General features: G+C 31.4%; 6 protein-coding genes across 11 annotated transcripts in view; 2 read left to right on the forward strand and 4 right to left on the reverse strand.

Moving 5' to 3' along the window:
- The window catches only part of LOC114374728 (serine/threonine-protein kinase TOR-like), a 39,841-nt gene extending 38,785 nt beyond the window's left edge, over window positions 1-1,056 (reverse strand). The window contains exons 1-2 of the mRNA XM_028332399.1: window positions 484-1,056; window positions 77-415 (exon numbers count right to left, since the gene is read on the reverse strand). Coding sequence (XP_028188200.1) covers window positions 77-415; window positions 484-597 — 453 coding nt within the window. The 5' untranslated portion in view covers window positions 598-1,056. The remainder of the gene's footprint in view (window positions 1-76; window positions 416-483) is intronic.
- Window positions 1,057-4,957: 3,901 nt separating this feature from the next.
- LOC114377427 (uncharacterized protein DDB_G0283697-like) lies at window positions 4,958-7,632 on the reverse strand. Of its 2 annotated transcripts, none has more exons than XM_028335923.1 (2): window positions 7,486-7,632; window positions 4,958-6,770 (listed from the first exon to the last, which is right to left on the reverse strand). In XM_028335923.1, exon 2 carries the CDS (start codon window positions 6,710-6,712, stop codon window positions 5,210-5,212), a length of 1,503 nt encoding a protein of 500 aa, XP_028191724.1. In that variant the 5' UTR covers window positions 6,713-6,770; window positions 7,486-7,632; the 3' UTR covers window positions 4,958-5,209. The 2 variants fall into 2 exon arrangements, with proteins under 2 accessions (XP_028191724.1, XP_028191725.1); XM_028335924.1 differs by having other exon boundaries at window positions 4,958-6,773; window positions 7,486-7,622.
- A 4,577-nt stretch (window positions 7,633-12,209) lies between these two features.
- On the reverse strand, window positions 12,210-15,465 carry LOC114375136 (cysteine-rich receptor-like protein kinase 10). The gene is made up of 7 exons (XM_028332888.1): window positions 14,294-15,465; window positions 14,095-14,205; window positions 13,902-14,014; window positions 13,593-13,803; window positions 13,199-13,436; window positions 12,953-13,103; window positions 12,210-12,865 (listed from the first exon to the last, which is right to left on the reverse strand). The coding sequence occupies exons 1-7, from the start codon at window positions 15,078-15,080 to the stop codon at window positions 12,569-12,571; spliced, it is 1,908 nt and encodes a 635-aa protein (XP_028188689.1). The 5' UTR covers window positions 15,081-15,465; the 3' UTR covers window positions 12,210-12,568.
- Window positions 15,466-17,191: 1,726 nt separating this feature from the next.
- On the forward strand, window positions 17,192-20,745 carry LOC114374365 (probable UDP-3-O-acylglucosamine N-acyltransferase 2, mitochondrial). The gene is made up of 9 exons (XM_028332003.1): window positions 17,192-17,351; window positions 17,447-17,523; window positions 17,783-17,832; window positions 17,981-18,045; window positions 18,168-18,219; window positions 18,489-18,555; window positions 19,023-19,078; window positions 19,173-19,223; window positions 19,669-20,745. The coding sequence occupies exons 3-9, from the start codon at window positions 17,815-17,817 to the stop codon at window positions 19,672-19,674; spliced, it is 315 nt and encodes a 104-aa protein (XP_028187804.1). The 5' UTR covers window positions 17,192-17,351; window positions 17,447-17,523; window positions 17,783-17,814; the 3' UTR covers window positions 19,675-20,745.
- On the reverse strand, window positions 19,408-20,563 carry LOC114374364 (protein NDR1-like). The gene has a single exon (XM_028332002.1). The coding sequence runs from the start codon at window positions 20,460-20,462 to the stop codon at window positions 19,776-19,778; it is 687 nt and encodes a 228-aa protein (XP_028187803.1). The 5' UTR covers window positions 20,463-20,563; the 3' UTR covers window positions 19,408-19,775.
- Window positions 20,746-22,713: 1,968 nt separating the features above from the next.
- LOC114375470 lies at window positions 22,714-26,250 on the forward strand. Of its 5 annotated transcripts, none has more exons than XM_028333251.1 (6): window positions 22,714-23,071; window positions 23,219-23,312; window positions 23,387-23,569; window positions 24,171-24,282; window positions 25,158-25,374; window positions 25,463-26,250. In XM_028333251.1, exons 2-6 carry the CDS (start codon window positions 23,292-23,294, stop codon window positions 25,551-25,553), a joined length of 624 nt encoding a protein of 207 aa, XP_028189052.1. In that variant the 5' UTR covers window positions 22,714-23,071; window positions 23,219-23,291; the 3' UTR covers window positions 25,554-26,250. The 5 variants fall into 5 exon arrangements, with proteins under 5 accessions (XP_028189052.1, XP_028189049.1, XP_028189050.1 ...); XM_028333248.1 differs by having other exon boundaries at window positions 22,714-23,052; XM_028333249.1 differs by having other exon boundaries at window positions 22,714-23,052; window positions 24,177-24,282.
- Window positions 26,251-27,731: the final 1,481 nt, after the last annotated feature.

A 27,731-nucleotide genomic window follows, 5' to 3' on the forward strand; every position in this document is an offset into this window, starting at 1 on the left:
AAAAATGAATGAGGAGAGTGCAGGGCAGGAAGGAAGGGAAGAGAGGAACAGAGTGCAGGGCAGGAAGGAAGGGAACCTGGCGTTCGACTTCATCGGCAGTCATAGCACCACCAGCCCTAGCAAGGTGACCGAGAACCCTACTAGCAAGAACGAGAATCTCGGGATCGCGTTTGGTGTCAAAGACAATACGCATGTAGCTGGAAAATCTGGAGACCTTAGAAGCATTCTCCCCGAGCGCCACATCAATCAACTCGTCAATAGCCCTCAGAGCTCCCAGATTCTCGGCAACGTCGCTGCTGTCCAGAAGGCCAGAGATCCTGTCATACAACTGATCCATAAAACGCGAAAAGGCTTCGCCACTAATATCACGAGCTTCTTCCTCTAGATGCTTCTTCAGAGCAAGAGAAGCACCCTCCTGAAGAGTGAAGAGTAAAGAGTGAATAGAATGAAAGTGACACTGAAACTGAAGAGTGAAATAATAACCTTGGGATTGCCGCGGGTGCAGAGGTCGGCGAGGATGCGGTTGAGAGCGTCGCCAGGACCGGGTGCGACGGAGGGAGGGCCGATGTAACGGTGGGACTGAGACGCGGTTGCCATTAATTTATTTATTTGGCTAGGCTAACCTAAGCCCTAAATTAGTTTAGTTGCGATAGGAATTTGGAAAGGACAAGTAGAAACTCAAATTGAAAATGGAAATCGCGTTTCGCCATGTCCATGCCTACTTAATTCTGGATGGACGTGGTCGCGTAGCTGTACCATGTAGATCACTAACAATACTTATTTATCAAAGGCGCAAGTTAGATGTGTGTGTGGACTGGAACCTCAACAGTAAAACATGTTTTTGTTAAAATATATGATTAGCATTAGAATTCAAAGCAGTGATTGCTCCTTTTCGGTGATGACAATTCTTGGCTTGGGGGTGAGATGGTTGGATCCAAGAAGTCCACCATTTAATGTTTTCACCACGGCTGGATTGCTCTTCTAAGGTGTAATATAAAGCAACACAACAAAAAAATTAAATTTGGGATCGTTGGAGCAATGATGGAGAAGGGTTGCGAGAGGTCCTAACCCGTCTTTTGCTATTTATGTATATACATATATAATTTTTTAAGTTACTTAGTGTAAACTTGGGTGATATATGATGTAAAACAATGATGATGATTAAGGTTAGGTAAAGTAAAATTGGAAAAAAAAAATAGTTGTAATTTATTGTTATTATGATAATAATTAAGTTAATAATTAATATAAAATTAATTGTGTGTTTGGTGTTATTATGATAACCGTTAAAATTATTATCATTTAAAATATAATATCTATATATATATATATATCTGTAAAAATAGTAAGTATTTTAAAAATTACAAAGGAAGAAAACAAATTTAACACTTTCTGGATTCGTGTCTTCATTGAAGAGAGAAATTGGGCAGGACCCACGTTTTGCTGAGAACTCTCGTTGTCTTCCGACGTTATAATATTTGTTTTATTTTATATCTTAAACAAAAATAAATTTTGCTGCACCTTTGCGGTATGGAGTGGTGTTGTTAAAATTGGACAATTTTCCTATAAATAAATTGAACAAGTAATTTTTAAAAAAAAAATTGACCGTTGCGTTATGAATCAAATTTATTTTAAACATTTAAATATAAGTGTTGCAATATGCAACCATAAAAAATGAACAATAAAATTGCAACACTTTGATAATATTTTGACACACAATTATCCTTCAATTGCATCTTTTTTTCTCTTATACTTTGCTTTCTTGTAACCTTCCCTTGTATACACCATTGGGAGATGTCGATCAAATAACAGCATATATGCACTAAAAAGGAAATACATTATCATTTTCAAGCAAACTTATAACATATTTGAAAAGATTTTGGATGCGAGAATAATAAAATTTGAAGTCCATTTTAATGATAGGTTATTTGTGTTGTTTTATGTATTTTAAAAATTATTATTAATATTATATTTTATGTATTTTAATTTTGAAAGTTATATTTATTTATTAGTTACCTATTGTCATTTAAATATATTAACTTAAATATATACTGTGGGGTCCATTTAAGAAACTTTAATGAACTTTTTGATTGAAGTAAAAATTTGATTGAGTTGTTTAAAATAATAAATGTAACGTAACATTATAGGAAATTGTAAAATATTATTAAAAAAACAAAGAGAAACTTTGATGAAGAACTTGGTTGAAGATAGCTCTTCTTATTACTGTAATATGTGTATAATGAGACTTTGAGAAAATTTGTTAATATTATTGCCTTGTCTTGTGAGTGAGGTTGATCTAAGTGTGTAAATTATTTATTTGGAAGACTTTTGTTTTATGGATAATTTTTTTAATTTTGAGAATTTAAGAGGAACAAATTTATCATTTGAAGTAATAAAATAATTAATCATTTTAGTTTTTATAGTTTATAATTTTTAGTCCCTAAAATTTATAATTAATTTATAAAAGATCTATGTATTAAAAAAAATTTAACTCCGTAATGACATAGATATTTTGGGAAATAAAATATAAAATTTATGGATTAAAAAATCTATTTATTAATTATAAAGACTGAAATAAATAAGTTTTATGAGCAGTATTATGTAATTAAATCTTTTTTTTATATAAGAAAAGATGATATGACATTGCTAATACAAGTATTATTATTTAATAAATTGATATCATAAATAATATATTTTTGATGATCTGAAATTTCATTTGTCTTCCATTTAAATTTAAAATAATGACAGATAGAGATTATGAATCAGTGTAAAGATTTATTGACTTAAATTTCCATCTGTATACAATTTTGTTTTTACGGCTTTTCTACATTCACAAATGAATTTAAGTGTACGAGAAAAAGTTTATTTTTCTAAACTTTGTGTAACGTTTAGTTTCTAATTAAATATCTTACCAAAAGAAAAATTAATGTTTAAGTAGTGTATAAATGTTCTATTAGAAGACGAAAAAGAAGGACATCACGGCTTATGTATGCCCACCACATTCATTTCAAAATAAAAGTATGGGGGCCAAAGCCAAGAAAATATAAAGATTTGATGACGTAAATTTCGATTAGCATATATATTTTGTTTTATACGTTACCATTCTTTGTACATTTACAAAGGGAGCTAAAGTCTTGTCTGAAATGGTTTTTTTTTTTTCAATTTTGAAATTATTATAAACTAAAATCAGTTTAATTTGCACGTGTTGGTTAAAAACTGAGAGCTCAGAAGGACCCATTGATGGGTAGAAAATTTGAGGTGAAAAAATTGGATGAAAAAAACAACAATATGAATAACATGGTGTCAAAAAAATCCTAACATAAACACTGTAAATTGTAAAATAAAAATAAAGAATTTTAAAATAATATGACAATAAAACTAAAATAAAGAATTAATTTGTAATTTGTAATTATGTAATTGGAATGGTGGAACAGATTAAATTTAGCTCAAGGGTTGTGTCTGTTTTATCCCCGACCTAATTAAGAATTTAGTACAATAAAAGAATACTACTAATAGCACTTTTTTAGTATTTTATTTGAATTCCTTAGTGTCCTAAAGAGCTTGGATGAGACTCCCAAGTTCGGATGGTGTGAAGGCCATGAATGTGGTAATTTGTCGGTTTGGTATTGTGAAAATTTTGAAAAGCACGACAGTCAGCAGCTAAAAGTTTTGATTGCAAGGTTGCTGGTTTCTGGCAAAGGTCAGTTCTATGTCTTGAACTTTAGGTCTAGATTTAGATAAAACTAATTGAGAAATTCAACAATGCACTTTATAATATGTTTTTTTATTTAAAATTGATTTTAAATCATATGATTATGTAAATCTCTCACCCCGATTCGATGAAACCTATTTGCGATTTTATAACTTATATTTAATTTTAACTAACAAAAAAAGTATTGAAAGAAACGTATTAAAAATATATTATTAACGCTCCTCAAATTATTATTTTTAAACTTCAGCTTGTTATGAAAACTTATATTTAAATTTATTTCACCTACATATTTTCCATTAAAACAAGAGTTATGATGTACGAAATTAATTATAGGTATTAACCAAAACACCTATGTCTTTCCCGGTTTCATAATATATTTTTTTATTGTTAATTAAACTTTCCTAAATCAAAAAAATTACTATCATAATCACATTGGATGTTAATTATTAATGCTAATATTGACCGTCACGGATAATAATTATATTATTGGACTTTAATTTTTATACATCATTTTTTAACATTTAATATGATTATGATAACTGTGAATGATAATCTTTCTTATTAACAATCAAATTAAATCAAAGAAGATTGATTTAGTGAGTTAGGATAAATAAGAAAATTATTTTTATAATTAAGTCTATTTTTTTTAATGGTTCATTTATTTACTTTTTATACTTCATTCTTATGGTATATTTGGATGACAAAGAATAAATTATAGTTAACATTTTTTGTTTGATCAAAAAGAAAATAGAAAAATTAATTTTAAAAACATTTTTTCCCATTTTCTACTCAATTCAAAATAAATAAATAAAATATTTTCCTAATTTTACTTTCCACCTTATCAAAACAAGGTTAGTAAAATTATGTTGAGCAATAATTTTTAATTTTTTTACTAATTAAAAAATTTATTTGACAGTTTGTTAAATAATTTTATTAAGTAACTTGTAGTATTTTTTGAAATACTACTTGAAGTAATTTTTTAAAAATACTAATTTCTAATTTTTATATTTTACTTTTTTATCCTTAAAATAATTATTCAATTTTCTTATTATCTTTTTTCTTTTTTTAAATGTCATTTATTTTATTTTATATTTTTCAACTAATCGAATGACCAATTCTATAAAACACTTGTAATAAGCGAGCTTTTAAAAACTTTCAGCTTTTCAGCTACTTCCAACTAGTTTCTGCCTAAGAAGAAACTGATTAGATTGGATATTATAATGAGCAATTCAAACAAGGAAAGACTAATCCGCAAAAGGAAAGATAAAATTATAGCAACAAGTAATAATACGGCAAGCAAGATAAACAATGGCAGTGGATGGTGGAACAAAGAAATCAGTTAATACATATTCAGACCTTGATATGAATATCCACAACCCTTACTTTGTACCTTTGACGGTCTTGCCTAAACATTTTTTTTTTACAAGCAAAAGTGTTCAAATAACATGACTCAGAAGAAAAACTCTACTAGCTCTTCTCGTTAACAAGAAGACGATGTTTTTAGTCTGTTGCAGTTGCGTCACGGTTATCCCCTTCATTTCTAATATCTGGCAACGTATCCAGATCAGTTCGGCCCTCTGCCACATTTTTTAGGATGTGAGAATCAGAAGAATCAGTGTCTTGGTGTTCAACTGAGTCTGATGTTTCATCTGTTTGTGTGTCACCCTTGAACTCATTCTTAGTAGCATCAGTGTTCTCCACATGTGAGATAGTCTGATTCTTGTTTGTTTCACTCATTTCAGTGTTACTATTTTTCTCAGTTTCATTTGATGCCACAGATTTTGTTGTGTTTTCTAACTCACCACCCTCTAGATTAGAAGATTCATCTGCAGCTGCATGTCCCTTTTCTTTTTCACCAGGGACTGTTGAGTTAGAACCAGACAGGTTTTCTTCAGAGACTATATTGCCACTCTGATCTAATCCTTCTGTCTGCACATTTTTTACATCTTCGATGACTGTTGCATTCACAGTACCATTTTGAGCTTGGTTTGATTCAGATGAAGTATTGGCACTAGTTCCTGTCAAGTTACCTCCAGAGATCGCTGCTGTCAGATTACTGCCTGTTCCAGAAAGACTGTCCGAATATGTTGTGGTAGTATTGTCTAAATGTGAGCTATCGACTGTGTTGGACAAGCTGTCGCTTCCAGTTTCTTTATCAGATGTTGCATTGGAAGAAGTCCCACCTAGCAATTCAGCTTCTGTAATATTAAAATTTGAACTATTTTGGCTCCTGTTACTTTCCTCGGTATAATTAGGTCTGTTCTCTGATTTCGTGATATTCATTGCTGAGGTTACATCAAAGTTTTCTAAAAGGGTCTCACTTTCGGTGCTAGTTGTACCAGTATCATGAGTGACAGCGCTAGAAGCATCATCCCCCTTGTAATTTTCCTCCCGAGCTTCATGACTGTTGTGGTTTTCAACAGAACCATCCTTTTCCTCATCCCTACTATTTTCTTTCTCTTTCTCATCACTCTCCTCTTCTTTCTCTTCATCCGTGAACTCCTCATCATGATCAGTATCCACTGCTGATTGCTCTTGGTCATTTTCGTCTATCTCATCATCTCCTCCTCCCCTTTGATCTTCTACCTCATTGCTTTTGTTTTCATCTTCCTCTTGTTCACTTCCTCCTCCTCTCACTCCACGTTTGTCACCTTTTTCTTCAGATTCATGCTCATTTCCTTCTTCTTCATGTTCATTGTGGTCATGCTTATATGCATCCTCTACATTATCATCTTCCTCTTCTTCCTCATGCTTTTCATTTTGATTCACTTCGTCCTTACCCGGATGAAGATCTTTTCTACCAAGTTTCAGAGTCTGATATGCTGTCTGAGTTCCCACGGACACTTTTGCATCATTCTCCTCAAATTCCTTCTTCTTATCATGTGAGTGCTTAACCTGATAGATCAACCAGAAGCAAACACCAAGCAATAGAATAATCTGCAGAACATGCTTTACCTTTATGCCTTTGGATCTGTTGTTCCTACTTGGTGACCGTTTTATCATGCTTAACTTACTTACGAACTCCTAATTGTAACTTCTCCAAATTCTAAGGCTAGGCTCCCTGCTTTCAATTGGAAATGCATAATTAGGAACTTCGTGAGCAATGATCAGCAATGTAAAGTAAATATGCATTAAGAAGGCAATATTGATAATGAAATTAAAAAGAAAAATGAAAGGATCCCATTCCTTTGAAATTCCTGTATCAACGACAACGAAGCTGCGTTTCAATTGAAATGAAAAACAGCAGGAAAAAACATTTAACATTACGGTACAACAACATTATTCACCATTCATAAACATCTTTGCACAAATAGCATCAAATTGAAGGTATAAGGAACTAAATAAACAACATTTCACTTAAAACTTAACCTGTGTCAAAAGAAAATTTCAATAAAAGCGAATTTCACAACCATTTAAACTAAGGTTCCGGAATAATTATAAGCGCAAGACTAAAAGACTAAACAAAACCCAAATAATTGCAGCAGAAACAAATGCTCAAATGAAAAATAACAAATTTTGAGAAGTAGAAACAATGTAAGTGTTCGTTTGGTTATTTCCGTCTACACTTGGAAGCATGCAAATGAATACAGTGAGTGGTGGCAGGGGGGTTTCAGACCCACACCACAAGCAAACCCTAGAAAAAGAAAACCCCCTCAAGCAAAGCAAAACTAAAAAGACACCAACAGAAAACATCAATAAGAAAACAACAGCCACAAACATGAATTCACCATTGATAAAGAAGACAGATTGAACTAAGAATAGAGAAATGGCAAAACCTTGTTCCGCAAACGAAGAGGAAATGAATGAGCAGAAGAAGAAGCAAGCAAGTAATTAAGAGTTGATGTTATAAGTCAAAAGATATTAAGGGGGTTTAGGTGTGCAACTGCAACTGCTTTCTTCGGAAATAATATTCTTATGAATTTAAATAATTTGTATTTCTATTTCTAACAACAAATTATTATTTTAGCCTATAATGCAGTTTTGGATATAAATTTGTGTGCATTATGTTCTATCTTTTAGAGGATATATAGCTGTTATTGTCTACAAAATGCCAACAAGTTTTGGGATTTATTGATGCTGATGCAGGCAACCTAAATAGTACATATGGACATGACATGAATAATTCTTGTATTCCTTACACCACTTGTATTTGTTTTTAATTTTAGTTTCTATTTCTCGACTCCGTCTAAGCAAGTAGCAACAGCTAATTTAAATGACAAAGGCTTCGTTCTCTGTAGCAAATCTTCCTGAAAAGTTGCTTTAGCAAAAAAATACTTCATACTTTGTCCCATAAAATTTTGTTGTTCCTATTCGTATTATGAGTATGTATGACTCATCAATTTCAGGTTGACTTTGATGAGTTTGAAATTTAAATTTAGATTTGGTGTATTTAAAAGATGGATTTAAGATATATTTTTAGCTAAACTATTTTTTACTCTCTCTTTATTTAATTTTTCATTTTTAAATATTCAACTTAATTATCTAATATTACAAAAATATTTAATGTTGTTCTTTTGTTTAACTTATTTTTAACTAAAAATTGACATTATCAAAGAATTTATAATACTCATTCATCATCTTACTTAATCAAGTCAATTAGATTCCTTTGATTATTTCATTTAAATTGATACTAGAGTTAACAAAATTACATGAAAGAATAATATTGAACTTTTTTTTAAAATTCAAATATCAAATTATAGAAACTAAGGAAAAAAAAGTTATATTTCATTTTAACTAAAGATTTTTTTTTTTGGAAAATAAGTTACATTTTTCAGAAAAGAAGATATACCAATTAACAAACACCCATTATCCAATTTGTTCTAACGTATTGCCATGCAAACTCTAAGTTATCCTAATAACTATAGAAACTCAAAAAATCACATAAACACAAAAGATAATTACACAAAATGCGAAGATGTAATATTATTTTCTTTTCATTTTTAATTCCTAAGAAAATGTATATCAAGTATCAAAAAGGAAACAAAAAGTTTTTGAGAAACTAAAAACAAACAAAAATTTATAAGAAATAAAAGACAAAAATCTACAAAAGATGAAAGGACTAAAAATAATAAATCCTTATTAGCAAATTAAGCACTAATTGTAAAAAAAATGAATATATTATATAAAGTATACAATGAAATCATATTTTCATAAAAAATATTTTAGCAACAAAAAAGTTATTTTTAAACATGTAAGGATAACAACCAACAATGGTTGATAAAAGTGATAATATTGTCGTGTATCATCATCCTTTAATCAAGTGGTTCAAAGTTTAAATCTTGATTGGTTTTTAGATATAAAATAAATTATGTTTGGAGGGAAATATACACTTTGTGTGCACTCAAGGTCTCCAACAAAGATTTTTCAATGTTGTCGAGAGGGACAATCTTGTATCAATACCATGATTACCGGAAAAACATATTGGGGTGACAATAACGAATGATAGGTTAGAATAAAAATTCTCAAAATATTAGTCATAGATTTCCTTTTGACTTCTAGCTTTTGGGCTCTAACCCACTTTAGATTTTTTTTTTTGACTGACTAAACGTCATTAGATAACCTCTTTCTTATGCCTCAAGATCTTAAAGATTGTCTGTGTGCTGCCAAAATCCCTGCAAACATGTTTCTTCAAGCCTTTAACATTTAAATAGTAATTAAAATTTAGTGATAGGTGCCTAAGTCCAAGGGTCCTATGGTATTGTGAAAATATGATAAAATAATTAAAAGTACTCATCAAAATAGAATTAGCTCTAAAAGTTAATAATTTATGAATTTAATGATCATCCATGCAAAAAATTGTTAAATGATTTAGAACTACTACATTATTAGTGATTTCGATCAATAATCGTGTGATAGTGAACAATATAAAATAATTTAATATTATCATTCAATAGTAAATAAACATTAATATAATTTTTAAGTTCTTATCATTCTATTAGTGTTTGTTTGAATTTGATCGATCCCAAATATTCCTGTCATGTCAAAATTTGGGATATTTGAATTTATATCTCCATCCAACAATAAGTTATTAACTTTAAGATCACGATGTATGATTTTAAGTCTAAAATCTTTATGAAAATATCGAATGTTTAGAATAATCCCTTCAATAGTCTTGTAAGGTGTCCCCCAATCCAACTTCCTTTGCTTTTCAGGATCTACAAATTGGACAAAATATTCAAGTCATATGAAAAATGTAGTCATTTAGAAGAAACATTGACACGTTGATCGGTTATTATGTATATACTGAACTGGCCAACAGGGCAAAAACTGGAAGCAAAAAATTAAAATAAAATCAAAGCAGGCATGCAAAGTATGACATAATTCAGAAAGATGAACCTAGCAAAGAGAATATAGTGGAGACCTTGGTTGTGCACATATTCATAAGCAAGTATCTTTTTTTCACCCTGCAAGCAAAACCCAAGAAGGCTGACTAAATTTCTATGTTGAAGCTTGGTAATTGGAACCACAATTGCAACAATGGTTCCAGCTGAGGTCATCCCATTCCAAAACATGAAAACAAAGTTTTACTCAGCTTATGGTGCCTTGGGAGATTGGAGGAGGCAATGCAGAAACGGTAGAGCTCGTACCTGAAATTACAGCACCAATCAGAATGTGAATTTCATTGTCTGTATATTTCATCTAGTATTACGCAATCTATGTACGGCTGTGATATTACATGACGCAAAGTCGCAAGTCAATCCATTGATTTGATGTGATTTATTCTGATTATAATGTAAACGATGAATTATGGGAGAGGGGCACTTCATACGGATCAACAAGTAGCAGATTCAGAACAAACTTTCCTTTACAAGCAGAACATCTAACTTCACAATTCACAAGTATGGGTCTTTTGGCCCTCCCACACACCAATAAAATTGATGTAATATATTAAATATTACACCAATTTAATATTTAATAAATTGCATCAATTAACTTCAATCCTTTTGTATTTCATATTTTTAATCACAACCTCATTAAAAATTTTGTCAATCAATATTATTAATCTTAAAAAAAACTACACTTATTATTTTTTTAAAATCATGGTATTGATAAAGAGTTTCTTTCATTGAAATCAGAATTATTCTATACCCATAGAAAAATCTTAAAAAAAACTACACTTACAAATTATTATCACTTATTTCAACCCTTTTTTTTTATTAATTACACATATTATCTTAAAATATTATTTGTAATGAATCATTTAAAATACACTATAAACTAATAAAACTTCATTTCTTCACATACTTATTTACATATTCAAATAATACTTTTTTATGATTAATTACACAAATGCAACGTACTAACATTCCATCTAATTATGAAGTACACTTTTATTTATTTATTTGTAAAAGTTATGAAGCAAGCTGAACACACACACCAATACTTTTTTATGTTTTAGTATTTTTTTTTCCATCATTTTGATTGTAAAATATCAACAAATAGTTGCATATATTTTTTTATTCTATCTTTAACACTTAGTTAGTGTGTGTGATTACAAAAAATAATTAATATGAGAGGTAAGATATAATAAGTTAAGAATTTTTATAGAATTAAAATATTATTTATATTTTTTTACTGAATAAAATATTATTTCTATTTCTTAGTCTTTATGTCATAATATTTAGGATTCAGCAAAAAAAAATGTCATAATATTTAGTGACGAATAAAAGGAAAGATGGAGTATTGACTGAAATAAAATGATCAATTGAAAAGGCCTATAGATTTGGTTGAGCCTTAAGTTTATCCCTAAAAAAACTAGCCCAAATAAGTCTCTAGGCTGATTACGCCAGCCGATTATTATAAGTTTATAACCATTCAGTCAAAGTTTCTTAGCAATTTGAAAAATACTATGATGACCTTAATGACAACCCACTGCAATTCATATTGCATTGCCCAGCAGCGAACATCCTAGAGTTGAAGTTCAGAATCACAAGTTTATCTTTCTTAAATACTGCTAGTGCAAAATCTGATCTCACCGCGTGTGGTTGTTTATGACGTATTGGAATTTTTTCCAAGTAATGATTAAAAACTAATATATATTTTATTAAACATTATTATGAAAATATATTAATAACATCAAATACTATAGCAGTATTTTTTAATGAAACCTTTTTATCTTTGAATCTTTAGCAGTTAACAAAGTCCTTTTATTTTTTTGAATACTTTAGTGATGCAAAAATTTACAGAACTTCTTGCTTAGCCCCGCTTATGGAATTTTTGTTTGAGAACCTCTAAAGTCTGACCAATTCTCTTGTGAATTAACACGATATGCATAAGTTTCGAAAATGACAACCTGTCTTTTTTCTTACTCCGTCTTTCAACTTGTGCTTCCTTTGTCAATTAAACTCGCATAGAACAAGTTAAAATCAATCTTTATGGAATTTTATTTTTGTAACTCTACAAAGAATGTAATAACTTGAAATCCGTGTGATAAGCGTGAAATAAAAAAATAGAGTGCCAATCAGATTGAGTTCAGGGAAAGAGAGTAGTCTCTCACAAATTAAAATTTAAATCTTTTTGTTGAGAAATGTATTTACATTTAATCGGACATAACTACTTTGGAAGGAGAATACCTAACAAAAAAATAATACTAGTATAATGATTCCCTGTTATCTTTGCTACAGACGTTCGCATCCCATAGATGTCAACCATTTTTTTGGTAAAAAAAAATATAGGTAAATATGTGTGTAGAGAAGTCTTACCTCTTAAGCATAACTAGGTGTCCACATTAACTATATTTATATCAAAATATGAAACTTATTTTACATGTAAATCCTAAAAAAAACGAACATAAAATTGGTGCTCCTTAATCCACAAAGTAAACACTAAAAAAGACTAGGAGGGAGGTTTTAGTTGCATTCACTGGGGCACTATATCTGACAAAGTTAAGAAATTGAGTGAGTAATCTTCGCAACCTGGCTCATTAGCATTGAATCTCCCAAGAGAGAAAGGTGGTCTTTCTGGTTGGCCTAACATTGCTGATTCATTCTTCAACATCAAAACAACGGAAGACATGGTTGGCCTATCATATGCATCTTCTTGAACACATAGCAGTCCAATATGCATGTATCTCAAAAACTCATCTCCGGGGCATGAATCAACTAACAAGGGATCAATTAATTCCATCTCCTTTCCCTCATTCCATAGATGCCATGCCTGCAAAGTGATTTACGATGTTAAATAATCAATCAATGGTCACACCACACGTTTAGTATGTTCAGAAGCTAACACATAGTCACATACATATGATAGAAGGCTTGGAGTGTTTTTAGAGTGATAGAAACCCGCGTTACGTTTCCCTGCAATGATCTCAAGCAATAGTACACCAAACCCAAAAACATCAGATTTTATGGAATACAGTCCCTCCATTGCATACTCTGGAGCCATATACCCACTGCAAATTGGAAAATAGAACTATGGTTAAGTAAGTGAATATATGTAAAGGGGGGAAACGTTAATGCATAATACTAGGTACAAAGTGCTTCTTACTATGTGCCAACTATTGTAGCAGTGTTAGCTTCACCTTCACTTCCTGCAAATATCCTTGCCATTCCAAAGTCTGAGATCTTTGGGTTCATGTCATAGTCCAACAATATATTACTTGCTTTTAGGTCTCTATGGATTATTTTTAGTCGAGAATCCTCATGAAGATATAGTATCCCCCTTGCTATTCCATTTATGATATCCAGGCGTTTAGTCCAATCTAGTCGTTCACGTTGGTTTGGATCTATTCATTTTCCATATCAATAAAAATGTAAATATGCAGTACCCCACAAATGGTAAAATGAATGCTACAATCAAGTGAATCAGCCTATTTTATTTTTATCATTGTTGAAATGTAATTGGTTGCTCCATCCTTAAAGGAGTGAAAGAATATACGTACCAAAGAGTACAACATCAAGACTGCCATTGGGTAAAAATTCATATACCAGAAGCTTCTCTTCTCCATCTACACAAAATCCAAGAAGCTTTACAAGATTTTTGTGTTGAAGTTGCATTATCAGAAGAACCTCGTTTATGAATTCCTCTGAGCCTTGTTCAGAGCAAGTTGAGAGCCTCTTGATTGCTACTTCTTGACCATCACTAAGTTTCCCCTAACAAAAAAATTAAAAAAATCTGTCTGAACTTTCCAGTGATAAATATTCAGGCCAGAAGAAGGGATGAACCTTGTATAAATTTGACTTCTATTTACCTTGTAAACAGGGCCAAAGCCACCTTGTCCAAGCTTATTCAAATCAGAAAAATTATTGGTAGCCACTCGAAGAGATCCAAGATTGATTTGATGATTGTCTATTCCATTCTTACCTAAAGACAAGAACCAAATGAGTTAGGAGAAGAAAAGAATTTAAAAACATAAATAAACACACCTTCTTAGTATAACTTACTCTGCCGTTTTCTTTTATTCCTGACAAGGTACAGTCCGAAAATGAAAAATACTATCACCAAGCCAACCACAACTATAATTCCTGTAATAACCCATATTTTGCTTGAATTATCTGCATAAAGAATCAATCCTATTCAGTATCCAATGGTTGTGGTTTATAGACCATTTGTCAAAACTAGAGAATGACTTGAATTGCTTACTTTCGCCTTCTTTCTTCCCAATTGAAGAATCCGTGGGTCCTGTTGCACCATGATAAAAGGCGTAAAATTCATACCTCAAATAACAGCTACGGCTCAGAACTCTACCCCCAATGGAGGCATAGCAGCAACCTGGTATATCTCCAATGGCACTTTGCAGGCACCTACTGCAATCACTGGCAGTTAAATCTCTGGTGCACTGCACTAAGGCATATATTGTTTCATCCTCAAAGGGGACTTCTCCAGTAGCATACATGTTTGCCGAAACACCAAAAGATGCCACCTTAGTAAGATTACTTATTGTCTGATTCACAGCAGACTCAAATTTCTCTGGCTCTGAAAGATTCTGTTTATTATCTAAGCCAATGTTCCCTGTGACATTCAACATACCCATGAAATTGCTGTTGGAATAACGTAATTGACACAACTCCTCCCAAACAACTGCTTCTGTGGCTCGAGGACAGAGTTTGACAATGTCCTCTGTTGCTGTAGTGATGCATGTCTTGCAAGATTCGTTTGTAATATAGTCGAGGCACATGTAGAGGCCATAAACTCTATCTGGGCCAATCCCATACGAAGAAGTATTATAGAATTTGTAGTTTGAAGCAATGGAGGATAAAGAGGAAAGGAGGTTCGTTAGATTGTTTTCAAAAGAACTGCCTTTTGCAAAACTGCTGCTTGTGGAACAAATATAATACGGAGGATCGGCAAATACAACGCCTGAAAATAAAGCAAAAGTGCAAAGAAGGAGCAATTGAAAGGGTTTTGAAACCATTAGAGAATGAATCATTTTCCCCCTTTTCTGATTCTGAATGATAATTCAGAAGCCCTATTTCAATGCTTCTTCTTTCAGTATTACCTGCTCAGTAAAGGAGGTTACAATTTCCCAGAAGCTGCTAATATGCTGATTAATTCAAACACATCACAACCAATGATTATAATTTACAAATCTAGGAAAACACTTCTGCTTGTGCCTACTAGTATAATTGTTATGTTTGAATATTGTACCACGTAAGCAAGGAAATTAAGGTACTCTGGGTTTGAAATGTTAAGTAAACAGGATCCAGGGTTTAGAGTTGACAGAATGAAAACTGAAGAATTTTTTTCTTGACCCGAAAAATAAGGTTCAACCAATTTTTCGGATAATGACGGTTTTACAAAATAAATAACATTTAATGCCAAGCATAATAGAAACGTAAGAGATGTCACTGACGATGAGAGGAGGAAAAAAAAATGACAATCGGTGTCTGAACATATAAATATAGTTCACCAGGACACAGACTATCATTGCCATGCTATAATGCTGTATTTTATTTCCTATATGTTCCTTCCGTGCTTTTAATATTATTAAAAAAAAAATATACACAAGTCACCTTTTATTCTAAATATTTCATTTGTATCTTTTATTTTATTTTTCTATCACTTTATAAAATCTATAATTTTGTCTATTTTTTTAGTCCTTCTCTCTGGGCATTAAATAACACATTAAATGTCTATCAAATATTTTTTTTTTAAAAACACCATAAAAACTCCATATTTCCTTACGTAGCTTCCTTTATACGTTGCATTATAGTTTAATAATTTGTAAAGTTATATCAATCTATTTTTCAGCTTATTTTATCCTTAAGCGCAGTCACACTTTTCATAAAAAAATTCTTATAAATATAAGTAACTTATTTTTGAAAAATAAAAATTGATTTTTTTAATATTATTAAAGGAAGTTTTTATTATAGTTTATAGAGAACTTATTCAGTTATCTCTCTCTTCCAATTCCGACTCATTCCAAAATATCTTTTTCTTTAGATCGTTGACTTCCCAACTCATCTTAAAATTAATTATTTTTTAATTTTCATTATTTAAAATAAAAAAATGTTGCTGAAATAAATAAATAAATAATATAACTATTTTTATGCTAAAATATTTATAATTTTCACTCTTTTAATTTAATTTAGATTTCTTTTTTTTAAAAAAACTTTTTTGTTTGTTAAGTTTTTGAATTCTTAATTAATGATGAATTCATTAAATATTTTTGAACCTTTTATTAAATATTTAAATATAATTTAATATCATTTAATTATATTTAAATAAATTATTTTTATCTTCTATAAATATTATTCAACAATAATATTAAAATTTTAAATTTTTTCATATTTTGTAATTAATACTGAATTTTGTTTAATTATTGTTATTACATATAATATATTATTTGGAAACTATCTTCAAAATTAATTTTTATTAATTAAAATAATTTATGACACATTTAATATTATAAGTTTTAAATGTATATATTTAGATACTTTTAGATACTTTTCTTATCATTAAAATAAGTTTAGAATCTAATCTGAAATTAGTTCTCAAATAATATAACTTAAAGTGAAATTGATCCTTAAATGTTATAACTTAATAATAAAATATTCTCACAATGATAAGATAATTTTTTCACATTTTTTACACATTCAAAAATTAAATTGGAATTTTTGTTCTTTAAGAGATTAAATTATTAGAGATTTACACCTTCAAATACTAAAATGATCATTTATCCATAAATTAATGATAATTAAATTTACTTTACAAGATATTTTTCTATTTTATAAATATTTTCCATTGAGTGAAAATTATTTTCAAATAAGTTTAATATAATTAGAGATATGTGTTTTTTTATAATTTACTTTCTTGAGGGTGCTACAATCCACATGATCAAAGACAAATCCCATTGATAGTATGTGGCTGCCGCTTACTTTCTCACCAAACAAAATTAAACAATTCTTCCATTATACTATTTTTAAGTGAATGAAGAAGGGTCTCGAAAAAAGTGGGCCAAAAAAAATGACAATGGTAGTGGCCCATTGGATCAGGCCTATATATGGACCAAAGTTGGTCGGAGCCCCGATCTAGGCAGTGACTACTTTTGGTCTTATGCAACCAAGTGCGATGACGATGACTATGGCTGTAAGGAGGGTACTTGGCTTTGCTTAAAAAAAAACCCCTTTTCTGAATCTCAATCAAAATGCAAACTTGCGCCATATTCTCCCTTCTCCTCGTCATATCTCCGCATTTTCAGGTAAATCATCTAATCAAATCATTTCGCTTACATTTCTTATAAAATAATTTGTATTATACTACTGATATGGTCTTGATACTACTACACTTTTCCAGGTATAATGTCGCACTTAGTAATTTCTGTATAGGTGATTCATGTGTAATCCACAATGGAGTCTGCATTGGTCAAGATGGTAAAGTTGGATTTTTAAGCTTCCTTGTTTTATATAGTCAATACACTTTAAGAAAGAGTAAGAGTCCTAGTATGGACCTTACTAATCACTATAGAGCAATTATAATATTTGTTGTTCAGAGACGTTTAATGTTTTACACAAGATGATGCTTATTATTGAATAACTGATACGCACATATTTAAATAACCTAATTTAACACTGGACATACCTTTTGAAAGAACAGTTTTTGTCTAATAATATTGATGTATATGACATGCAGGATTTGGATTTTACGTGGATGGTGATGGTAATATGATAAAGAAGCCTCAGGTTGGTTGTATGTCTTATTGTGAATGGATTTAAAACTCTGTATGTTGACAGGTGCTTTTCATAAACTAGATTTTTCCATATTTAGCACCCACCTTCCTTAGTTTGTACTAGACACAATAAAAATGCTTTTCGTGCTTAAATCTGTCAGATGTTGAATGTAATAATTGGGAACAATGTGGAAATTGGTGCAAATACCTGCATTGATAGAGGCAGGTTAGTGGTTTAATGGTTTTATCATTTTATTTTTCGCTGAATCTTGTTTTGAAATTAAAATGTGTTCTAATTTTGATTTTCACTTGCTTTATTTCTAATTTACTCACTCTTTGTTTATGCAGCTGGCGAGATACAGTTATTGGGGACAATTCAAAAATAGATAATTTAGTTCAGGTTAACATTTATCTTTTTCATAATTATTAATTAAAAGAAAAAAGATTTGTTCGTTTGTTCTGATTGGCCATAATGTTGTAATTGGGAAGAATTGTTTGCTTTGTGGACAAGTTGGGATTGCAGGTTCAGCAATGTATGTTATCTTCATTCATTTTTGTCCTGCACAGTGAATTTTGATTTTGACATTTCTGGTTTAATTCGAACTAAATTTCTAGATGAGGCTTTTGAATTTCTACTGAGTTACAACTTTGGTACTCTGGTGTGGTCAGCATAGGAGATTATGTGACTACGGAAGGAAGGGTAGCAGTACGAGATCATTTATCCATCATATCAAAGGTATGTAATTGTTTCCTGATCTTACAAGTTAACCTCTCATAGCCTTGGTGCATTGAAGATGACTAGTGATCGGTAATTAGTGAATGAATAAGTGGTCTTCAAGTGGTTGTTCTGAGACCAATACTATTCTCAATCAACTAGATAGGTTTTGGAAAGTGGTAGAGTAAAAGTCTTGAAAGACAATGGGAATACATACAATACAAGTTGGTTAATCTGATGTTTTATATCCCTTCATATATGCCTGTTCTCTAATCTGAGTAGTCTGCAAGGGGCATAAGTTGCAATGTCGTGCTGTCAGTACAACCTGGAATTGTTTGCTTTCTGGACTGAATATTGATCAATCAACACTACTTGACTACTATATATTTGGTTGCTGCTATACTGTTTTTATTTTTGAAAAATTAGGAACTTGGGGTTTAGGAGAAAATATCTGATTACACAGCTTTTGCTGGTTCAACTTGATGCAGCAAGTTGTGTAACCAAGGACATCAAAGAGCCTGGGGACTATGGTGGCTTTCCAGCTGTAATGATTTAGCTTGCTTTATTTAAGTTGACAATATGGCATGCATATTTCCTGTTGGGTGTATCTATAAATTACCTCATTTGCTGCTTTGCAGGTTTTAATTCACCAATGGCGGATACAAGTTGCCAGTAGATGTCAGACTCTGGTATGAAGGAATCCTTAAAGTCAGCAAAATATATTTTGATATGTAGTTAGTACTTAGTGGAGTCTAAATACTTGCCTCATGAAGAACTTTTAGTGCAGTAATTTCTGATCGATTGTTCAGTAGAGAACTGTAAGCAATTAATGCCAAAAACTTAAATGCTGAAATCAATATGTAGTTAGCACAGTTTTCAGAGCTAAATTTTTGTTTCATTAAACACACCATTAAATGAATACATATTACAAGAGATTTGAAAATGCAGAAGTACTGAATTCTTTGATTTCTATCTGATATACTACACACTACGTTCTAGAGTAATACTTCTACTATATGGAAGAAATTTTCTTAAACCACGTCAATCTCAAACCAAATGGTCTCCCTATATTTTAGTTCCACGTTCATAGGACCCATCAGATACTAAACTTTTTCTTGTTTCTGCTTACACCAGGGGTAGAAGCAAGGATATGTCCCATGTACAGTGGAAGCAAGAATCTTTCTAGGTACTGTAGGGAAAGTAAAGGAAGGGAGGGGAAAAAACCAATGAAGGAGATTAGGTCAGTGCCTTATTTTGAACCTTCCTAGTTTGTTGGAATTACGGCTAAGTGGGTACTTTTTCTTCTTACGTGAGAGCTTCCCATCGGAATCAATTGGTAGAATACCTTTGAGTTGTAACCCGTGGAACTTGCTCTTAATTCCCCATGTCTTGTATCGGTATCTTGTGATCAAAGCAACTTTTAACTCTGTGGTTGCATTTGAGATGGCACTGAAGAGAGGTTTGAATGGTCGAGGTTTGGCATTAACAGTATCAGATACATCCCGGGTGTTGCCAGTTCCTTGATGGAATGGGACTATAGTTGTCTCCCCCACCTCGTCCTCAGGCTCCCCATATAAGAAACTTAAAATCGTTTTGTCATAGTAAATGCTCGAGTCCTTGTTTGGGTTTTCAATTTGAAGGCTGTAAAAGATGGTGCAGTTTTCACTTGAGTTGGAGGGATGTTGTATGGAGATGAACATAATGGAGTAGGAGGGGTTCTTGGGACGTAAGGCCAGCCACAGGCACAGAACAATAAGGCCTAAGAGGCCTATAACTTTCAGGGGCCATATGTAGAGACTCTTGCCTTCACACATCCTTGACAAAAATGATTGATATTTCATTAAAGTGTTGTGAAAGGGTTGATGAAGTATGAGCCAGGGAAGAATATATGCATTACTTAAGCACGCGGGAATGCTTACAACTTTCATTTATCGTTGCATTGGTAATTTATGAAAAAGAGAGATCAGCTTCATAAAGGAAACAAAGGCCCTCTTCGATACAACCCTGCAGGTGTTGGACTTTCCTTTTGGGCCCCATGTATGTCGGGTCTGAATGCTGTTTCGTGTCAAATAAATATGCACCAATTCTTGCATTCATACAGCTGCGTATTAATTTACATTTTTATGCGTTATAAATTAATTGGGTTAGGAGTTTTAGTTAATTCGTATGCATATTAGTTATACCAATTATTTTTTTTTATTTTTTGGATAACTTTTTTGCGATTATTAGAATAATTACCACATCGCACTAGTCATTAGTCTAGACGACAGAAAGGATATATTCACGGAGAAGTATTATTATCGGATTAAATATGCAGTAAAAAGGAAATGCATTAATGTAATGATTTGTATCTTATGTCACCTTCCGTAATAAGTATTAGACAATGAAGTTTTCTTGTACACACGACTTTGTATACATGGAAAAAAAATATAATTTAAAATGCAAAAAAATGTTTAAAACATATTGATTTATTAATTTATAATTTATTATAAATAATATTTTAGTATAATATGTACAGTTTTCATTAAGAATAATACTGTAAATTGTCAATTTTCTTAAAATTATGGTTATAAATAAAATGTTAAAAGTAATTGGAATTACTTCACTGTAACTTTTACTATTTGTTAAAGTAGGCTACGCGTATTTGAGTAAATTATACTCCCTCCCTCCTTAATGTTATTCATTATTACATTCAATACTTATTCTTTTTTTAGGGAGGAAGTAAAAGGTTGCGGGTTTAATTTTTCCGCTAATAAAAAATTAATCATTAAAAATGAATATTTATTGATAAAGAACACTCTTCCTTTTTTTAACCATGTAAAAAACTCTTTAATCTTTTAGTTTTTGTTACATGACCTCTTTTTAGGTATAAAATGTTACATTGTTCCTTTCTTAGGCCGAAAAAATGTTATTGATCCCTCTTGAAAGAGCTCAAAGTAATTTCAAAGTAATATAAAAAAGTGAAGGAGTATTAGGTATAATAAGAATAAATCTCATTGGACATTTGTAATTTACTCTATTTAATAATAAATTTTGCTAACTCTCTTAGCGATATCACCCTTTATAATATATGTAATATACTAGTAATTATGTATGACAAAATAAGGAACTCTATCAGTTATTTCATTAATCTCTTTTTTTAGGAAAGTTGTTTTATCAATCTCGTTTAACCTTCTATACCATTTTGTTGATCTTTCTTTCTTCTTCAGAATTTTGTTGATCTTTTAATCATGTTAACTGTTTTTTTTTTTTATTATTGATTTCATCAATCATATCATTTACATGTAAAAAGTACACATTACTCTTTGTCTTAGATATTTTAATCTCGTTGAAATTTAAATGTGCTATAAATAGTCTGAGCAAATGATTTATTTACTTGAGTAGATATTGTCATGTACTCTTATCTCCTTTGAAATATTTTCTCTTTCTTCACTTACAATCATTTTCCATCACCAACTTATAGGAATCCTTTATAAAATTCATACGTAAGATCATTTATTTCTTGACTGAAACGTAAGATAATTTATTTCATCCAAAGATATAACGTTGATAACTTTCATATGTTTGAGTTATATGCGATCTTAAAAAATAAGCTAATTAAAATATAGGCTTAATTATGTCAATTTGGGACATGTGTTTTTTTAGTCTAAATTTAAAAATATGTTTTTTGTCTCTGAATTTTAATTTTTGATACAATAAATTGATACTTTGTCACTGGTTTATTTTAATCTTGTTTTTTTTTTTGAAAGAATAGCTCTACCTTGTAAGAACAGTAACGGTAGTACACACTGAACAAAAATGTAATTTTCACCTGGTCTTTCTATTTTTACATTATAATTTAATCACAAATTAATCAAAATATTTTTTTTAATTTAACAATTATTTTAAAATTCATACTAAAAATGGCTTCTTATTAATTGATATTATAAAAACCTTTACACAAATAATACATTTCTATCAAATTTAAAATCTATACATAGTCAATTAGTAGAAAAATATTACCAATTTAATTTTTAAAATAATTCTTATAAAATTTCACAAATTCATGATACATAACAATTTATTAGAATAAAAAACATTTATACTAAGGTGGATATATTATTTATTCCTAACAAATTACAAAACTTTAATAATACGAAATTCATTACATGGCACTCCAAAAATAGAGAAGATATAGAAGGCCTCAAACAAACTAACCCAATATCATGGCTCTCGCTCTCTCTCTCTATAGCTCTTAGTCTCTCTCGATCTCCCTCTCTCTTACACTCTTTCTTACCACCGATTTCTTCGTCGCTTTGTTTCTTTCTCCAATCAGTTAATATGTATGACAAAGAGAAAATATTCAACAGAGACCAGTTACAACAAGTCACTTTGTTATCTCTACCCATTTATATTATCAATTCCTCCACAAAGAAACAACAACTCTTTATCTATCTTCTCTATCGGCAAGACCCTACGTAGGTTGCGGAAGATAAAAGGATCGATTCTTCACTCAAGACCCAGAGAGAAGAAGACCACGTAAGTCACGTCAGACTCTGTAAGTGAGTTTTCTTTTTTTCTTCTTCTTATTGGGAGTTTGGTTTTCCTTACCAATCGAAAGGAAGGTTAAGAAGAAAACACGAAAACTCAGGCTTGTGGTGCACGGGGCTATCTTCTAATTGTATTTATAGTTTTGACTAATCAGGTATATATATCCTGTGCTGTGTCCCATTCGGTACGCAAGCCTCAACATATACATTTTTCTTCTTCTCTTTAAGATGGCGGAAATCCCGAAGTTGGTAAGCATTCATTTTCCTAGCTAGGTAAACAGTTCCATTTTTTGAGTCATGGTTACGGATGTGTTGTTTTTCAGGATTTGTCGTCTTCTTGTTTTGACCATAGAGAGGCTTTGGATTCGGAACAGAAGAGCCAGAAAATTTTAGTTTCGGATCACATAAACGCATTTCAATACACAGCCGATAGCTTTGTGATCGATATGGATGCCTTCTCTTCCGGCCACAACAAAGATGCCACCAATGCTAATTCCAGAATTACGGTAACTCTCTCTCACTCCTTTCTGAAAAATACTCTAAATTAAAGCCATGAAGATTACTAGTGCATTTTTAAATATTCAACTAGTACCCAGGATATTATTTACCTTTTTTTAATACATGATAGATCATTTCTAAGAATCCAAAAGTTAAAATATTTAATTAATAAAAGGAAAAAAATATTATAGATTTTTATGTAATAAATACAACTTTTTAACAGAGCACTTGATTTTTAACTAAATTCTTTACCTTTTTATTACATTTATAACAAAACCGGTATTAAGGAAAAAAATCTTATAAATATTAAATAAGAACTACAAAAAGAACTTTCTTCTCTCATTCTGTCCCATATCAAAGGAGTGGAAAATATGAGTCCCACATAAAATACATCCCCCACTTACTTTCTTTAATTTTGCACGCATAATATGCATTTGGAACGAACCATCTCCCAAAGATGTCTTCTTCTTCTTCTTTTTTTTTTTTTTTTTGGTGTCATCCAAAGATTTCTTCTTCGATGATTCTTTTGGCTTTAAATGATTGTTTTACTTTTAAATTTAATTTATTTTAACATATTATTAATTATTTCAACCCACAAAAAAAAAAAAGTTGCAGAGGAGTCTTTCCAGGAAGGGATCCCAGCGTTTGGGTGACAGGAAGGTGAATAACAATGCTACACTTTATGATAAGGATATCGCTCCTGCTATATGCTCTCCAAAAGGTACCATTGCCCTAGCAAAAACACAATTTCATTCATCTTATAATTTATTTTTTTGTCCTTTTTATTAATCTTATAAACGTAGACCGAACGATTCCACTACTCTGGATTTGATTTTATTTCTTTTTACTATATAATGTACTATATCTTTGGTCGAGAAGAATTTTAATATAATTATCTACACGTTTGTTTGTTTCCATTATCTGGCCCTTATGGACGTGGCTCGTTAGTATAAAATATGAATTTATTATATATAGGACACAAGTGACATATTGAAATGCCTCCTCCATATCCTTAGTTTATGTACATAAAATATTTCATTACCAACCTGTACCTGTGTCAGGCCAAGATGGATGTTCCCTGGCCCTGATTGTTAGGTCTCACCTTGCTGGATTATGAGGTGTGTTATTCTTATAAGTAGGTTTAGGATTCACAGTAAAAAAAAAAAAATAATGTGACCACACTGTCAGAGTGAGTAAAACTGTAAACTAAGATTTATGAGGATGATGTAAGTAATTTTTTGTCCTGGTGGTCACTGGGGGTTGAGGATTAGTTAGGATGATTTTATTTTTATCTTTTTTTCAGAATGCCTATTTGAAGGGGCTAGCTATCCCACTCCGTGAACCTGTGAATGTAATGGGACCATTTTAGCTGTCTGTAAAATAGTGCTCTGGGTCAACCCTAGTAGCTAGAACTAGAAGGGAAATAGGTTAGGGGGAATCAGTTTGGTACACGTACATTACAATGCTATGTTTGTAGTTCTTGGGTACCCCACACAAGAATTGGCATTTTCTGACGTTTGAACAACCTTGCGAGCTAGTAGCAAATCCTTATACTAATTATGGTTGTGGATATAAATCATTAATCTGTATGCATAGTTGCACTTGTTGGGCCTTTCACGCCCGAAAAGCCAGCAGGGATGGAAGTAGGGACCATGGATCATTCCATGAACCCACACGTCCATCATCCGATTACTACGACAGCCAACAACATCCCTACAGAGAGCAAATGTAGTATAACTCGGAGAAATAGTTTTAGACGACCTTCTTCATGGGCCATTGATCCCAAAAGGGTTCTCCTTTTCTTTGCCACCTTGTAAGATTTCAAATCCTACATTTAATAGCTCTGTTAATTACTTTGTCATTTTCCCTGAATTGCTTTGTGGATGTTATGAAACATGCAGGTCAAGCATGGGAACAATGTTGCTGATATACTTCACTCTGACAATCAGTAAGCAAAGTGCAGATGAATATGGGGGTGATTGGAAGCATTGACTGAAGGTTTTGGATTATGATGCATTAATTCTGGAGCAAAGTTACGTTAAAATCCCAGAAATGGAGCAACACTGCAGCAGGTGTAGCAAAGCAAAAGCTAGCCAAATTTCGGCCAGCCTGATGTCAGAATCGGTTAAAATCTGCTTTTCGACGTCGTCTCTTTGGCAACTACAACTACAAGAGATAAATTAAATACAAAGACATAATATAATGTAGTAAGGACATTGCCCTTCAGTTTATATGCTGCGTGATCGCAGGGCTTAGTGGAGGATGGATCATAAAGTCACATTTTGCTATTTCTGATCCATGATCCTTATCTTAATACCCTCTTTTTGTTCTGCTTTGCTCGTGCATGCAATCTAAAAGCAAGTGACCAACCTTTTTAGTGTTGTGAGTTTTCATGAAAGCTGAGGGAATTAAAGAAAGCCATTACCACGAGAGGCGGCTAGAAGCTACATTAGTGTTTGCCTGGGCAGTAGTCACCAACGCGTGCTTAAAGGCTTTTTTTCCCCCTCTGAAAAATGTTGGAGTCCTATAGTGCTTTTTCCAGGGACAAAGAATGTTTATTTATTTCGGAATAGACTAGGTATGAATGCACTTTGGTCGAAATAACTGCAATTGTGGATGTTACATCCGTTTTCCCAAGCAACATATGTAAGCCAATGTTAAAATGAAGAGATAATTTTGAATTTTTTATTTTTATGGTCTCTTTTTCATTTTCTTTTTTACTAAATAAAAAAATAATTAAAAAAAATCCTATAATTTTTTGTGAATCAAAATATAAGGCCAAATATTATAATTTGGAAGTAGGATCACCACAGAAAACACCTATTTGTTTGTTGGGGGGCTGAGTGATATGTGGACTTAATTACATGATAGAACTGTTGAACCTTTTGACGTGGTAGAATAACGACCATTCTGCGCACTCCCAACAGAGAACAATGAACATTCTGATTTCTGATAGATTCTGAGTTTTGACAAAAAAGAAAGAACGAAAGAAAGATTCAAAGTGCTTGTTCATCTATGTTTTGAAACTGATAAACATTTCACCGTCCGCTGTAGATTGATATATGACAACTAAAATAGGCATAGCTGTCCACAAGGAGTGGTAGAAAATAGAGAACTATGGTGCTTTCAACGTTGTAGTTCAACATAGTGGAGCCTGCACTTATGCTTGAGGTCAAAGTCAAACATCATTAATCGATATTTAAGCAACACCCAACCATGAATCAAACGATATTTTATATTTTAAAATTGAAAGTACGTGAGACGTCAAGCACTAAAAGGCCCATTAGCTAGGATATATAGTTTAGTTTAAGTGACACCCATCACAATACGTACTCAACAGACCCGCGAGGGCAAAGTCAGCCGGGCCTGGACTGGGCCCGTCATCTTGCACAATGGACAAGTTATTGGGCTCACCCATTAACTCGCCGTTTTACTTAGCAGATGCACTCGTTGAATGCACTATATCTTTTTAACATATTAAGTATGTTGACAAAAAAAAAACTCATTAAAGTATATGATATCAGTTTCTTTATAGTAGGAGTCATATAAAATATATTTAATAATGAGTTGTGGAAACCAACTATGCTAACTTGAAGTAAATTACACTCTCTTTTAGAGAAGTTTAAATTATGTTATTTTTATTTTAAAGATTTTTCCCTTTTCTTCCTTAGTTAACATATGTTATGATTTAGTTATTCATTTTAATTATACGAATACGAACCTTTTATTGCTATTTCTTTTTCCGCTTTCAATATTTTCAATAATCAGGTTTAAAACTTCAGTATAATCTTCTGAGCTTTAGAAGACAAAGTAAAGACTCTAAAAGAAGTTTTTAAAACCAATAGTATATGTGAATATTTAGAATATCATTTTATCTACTAAAGCTTTAAAACTGAAAATATAATAATAAAAAATTAGGTTCAAGTGACCTTAAAAATTAAGAGGAAATAAAAATATCTTTTAAAAAATTATTCATAATTGCTCACTTCGGCTGATAGACTTTTTCACATGGAAATAAATTAAAGTATAATAGATATTGATTTATTAGGAGGTTTTAATGTAATTTTAAAAATAAGAAAATGGAATACTGTAATTTAAAAATTGAAAAGGGATATGTAATTTAGTGTTTGAAGTTTGATACTTATACGTTATATATAAACCATGAACGAA

This window comes from Glycine soja, chromosome 11 (genome assembly GCF_004193775.1).
Source record: "Glycine soja cultivar W05 chromosome 11, ASM419377v2, whole genome shotgun sequence".
Classification (NCBI taxonomy): Eukaryota; Viridiplantae; Streptophyta; class Magnoliopsida; order Fabales; family Fabaceae; genus Glycine; species Glycine soja.

Bases quoted from the DNA above. Each gene is read 5' to 3' on its own strand.
- LOC114377427 (XM_028335923.1), bottom strand. From the start codon at position 6,712: ATGATAAAACGGTCACCAAGTAGGAACAACAGATCCAAAGGCATAAAG.
- LOC114375136 (XM_028332888.1), bottom strand. From the start codon at position 15,080: ATGATTCATTCTCTAATGGTTTCAAAACCCTTTCAATTGCTCCTTCTT. The intron at 14,015-14,094 runs GTAAGTTATACT...TCTTGTCTTTAG, and splicing joins GAATAAAAGAAAACGGCAGA to GTAAGAATGGAATAGACAAT. The intron at 12,866-12,952 runs GTATGTGACTAT...ATCACTTTGCAG, and splicing joins CTCCAAGCCTTCTATCATAT to GCATGGCATCTATGGAATGA.
- LOC114374365 (XM_028332003.1), top strand. The intron at 18,556-19,022 runs GTATGTAATTGT...AACTTGATGCAG, and splicing joins ATTTATCCATCATATCAAAG to CAAGTTGTGTAACCAAGGAC. The intron at 19,079-19,172 runs GTAATGATTTAG...GCTGCTTTGCAG, and splicing joins ACTATGGTGGCTTTCCAGCT to GTTTTAATTCACCAATGGCG.
- LOC114374364 (XM_028332002.1), bottom strand. From the start codon at position 20,462: ATGAAAGTTGTAAGCATTCCCGCGTGCTTAAGTAATGCATATATTCTT.
- LOC114375470 (XM_028333248.1), top strand. From the start codon at position 22,859: ATGACAAAGAGAAAATATTCAACAGAGACCAGTTACAACAAGTCACTT. The intron at 23,053-23,218 runs GTAAGTCACGTC...TTGACTAATCAG, and splicing joins CCCAGAGAGAAGAAGACCAC to GTATATATATCCTGTGCTGT. The intron at 25,375-25,462 runs GTAAGATTTCAA...TGAAACATGCAG, and splicing joins CTCCTTTTCTTTGCCACCTT to GTCAAGCATGGGAACAATGT.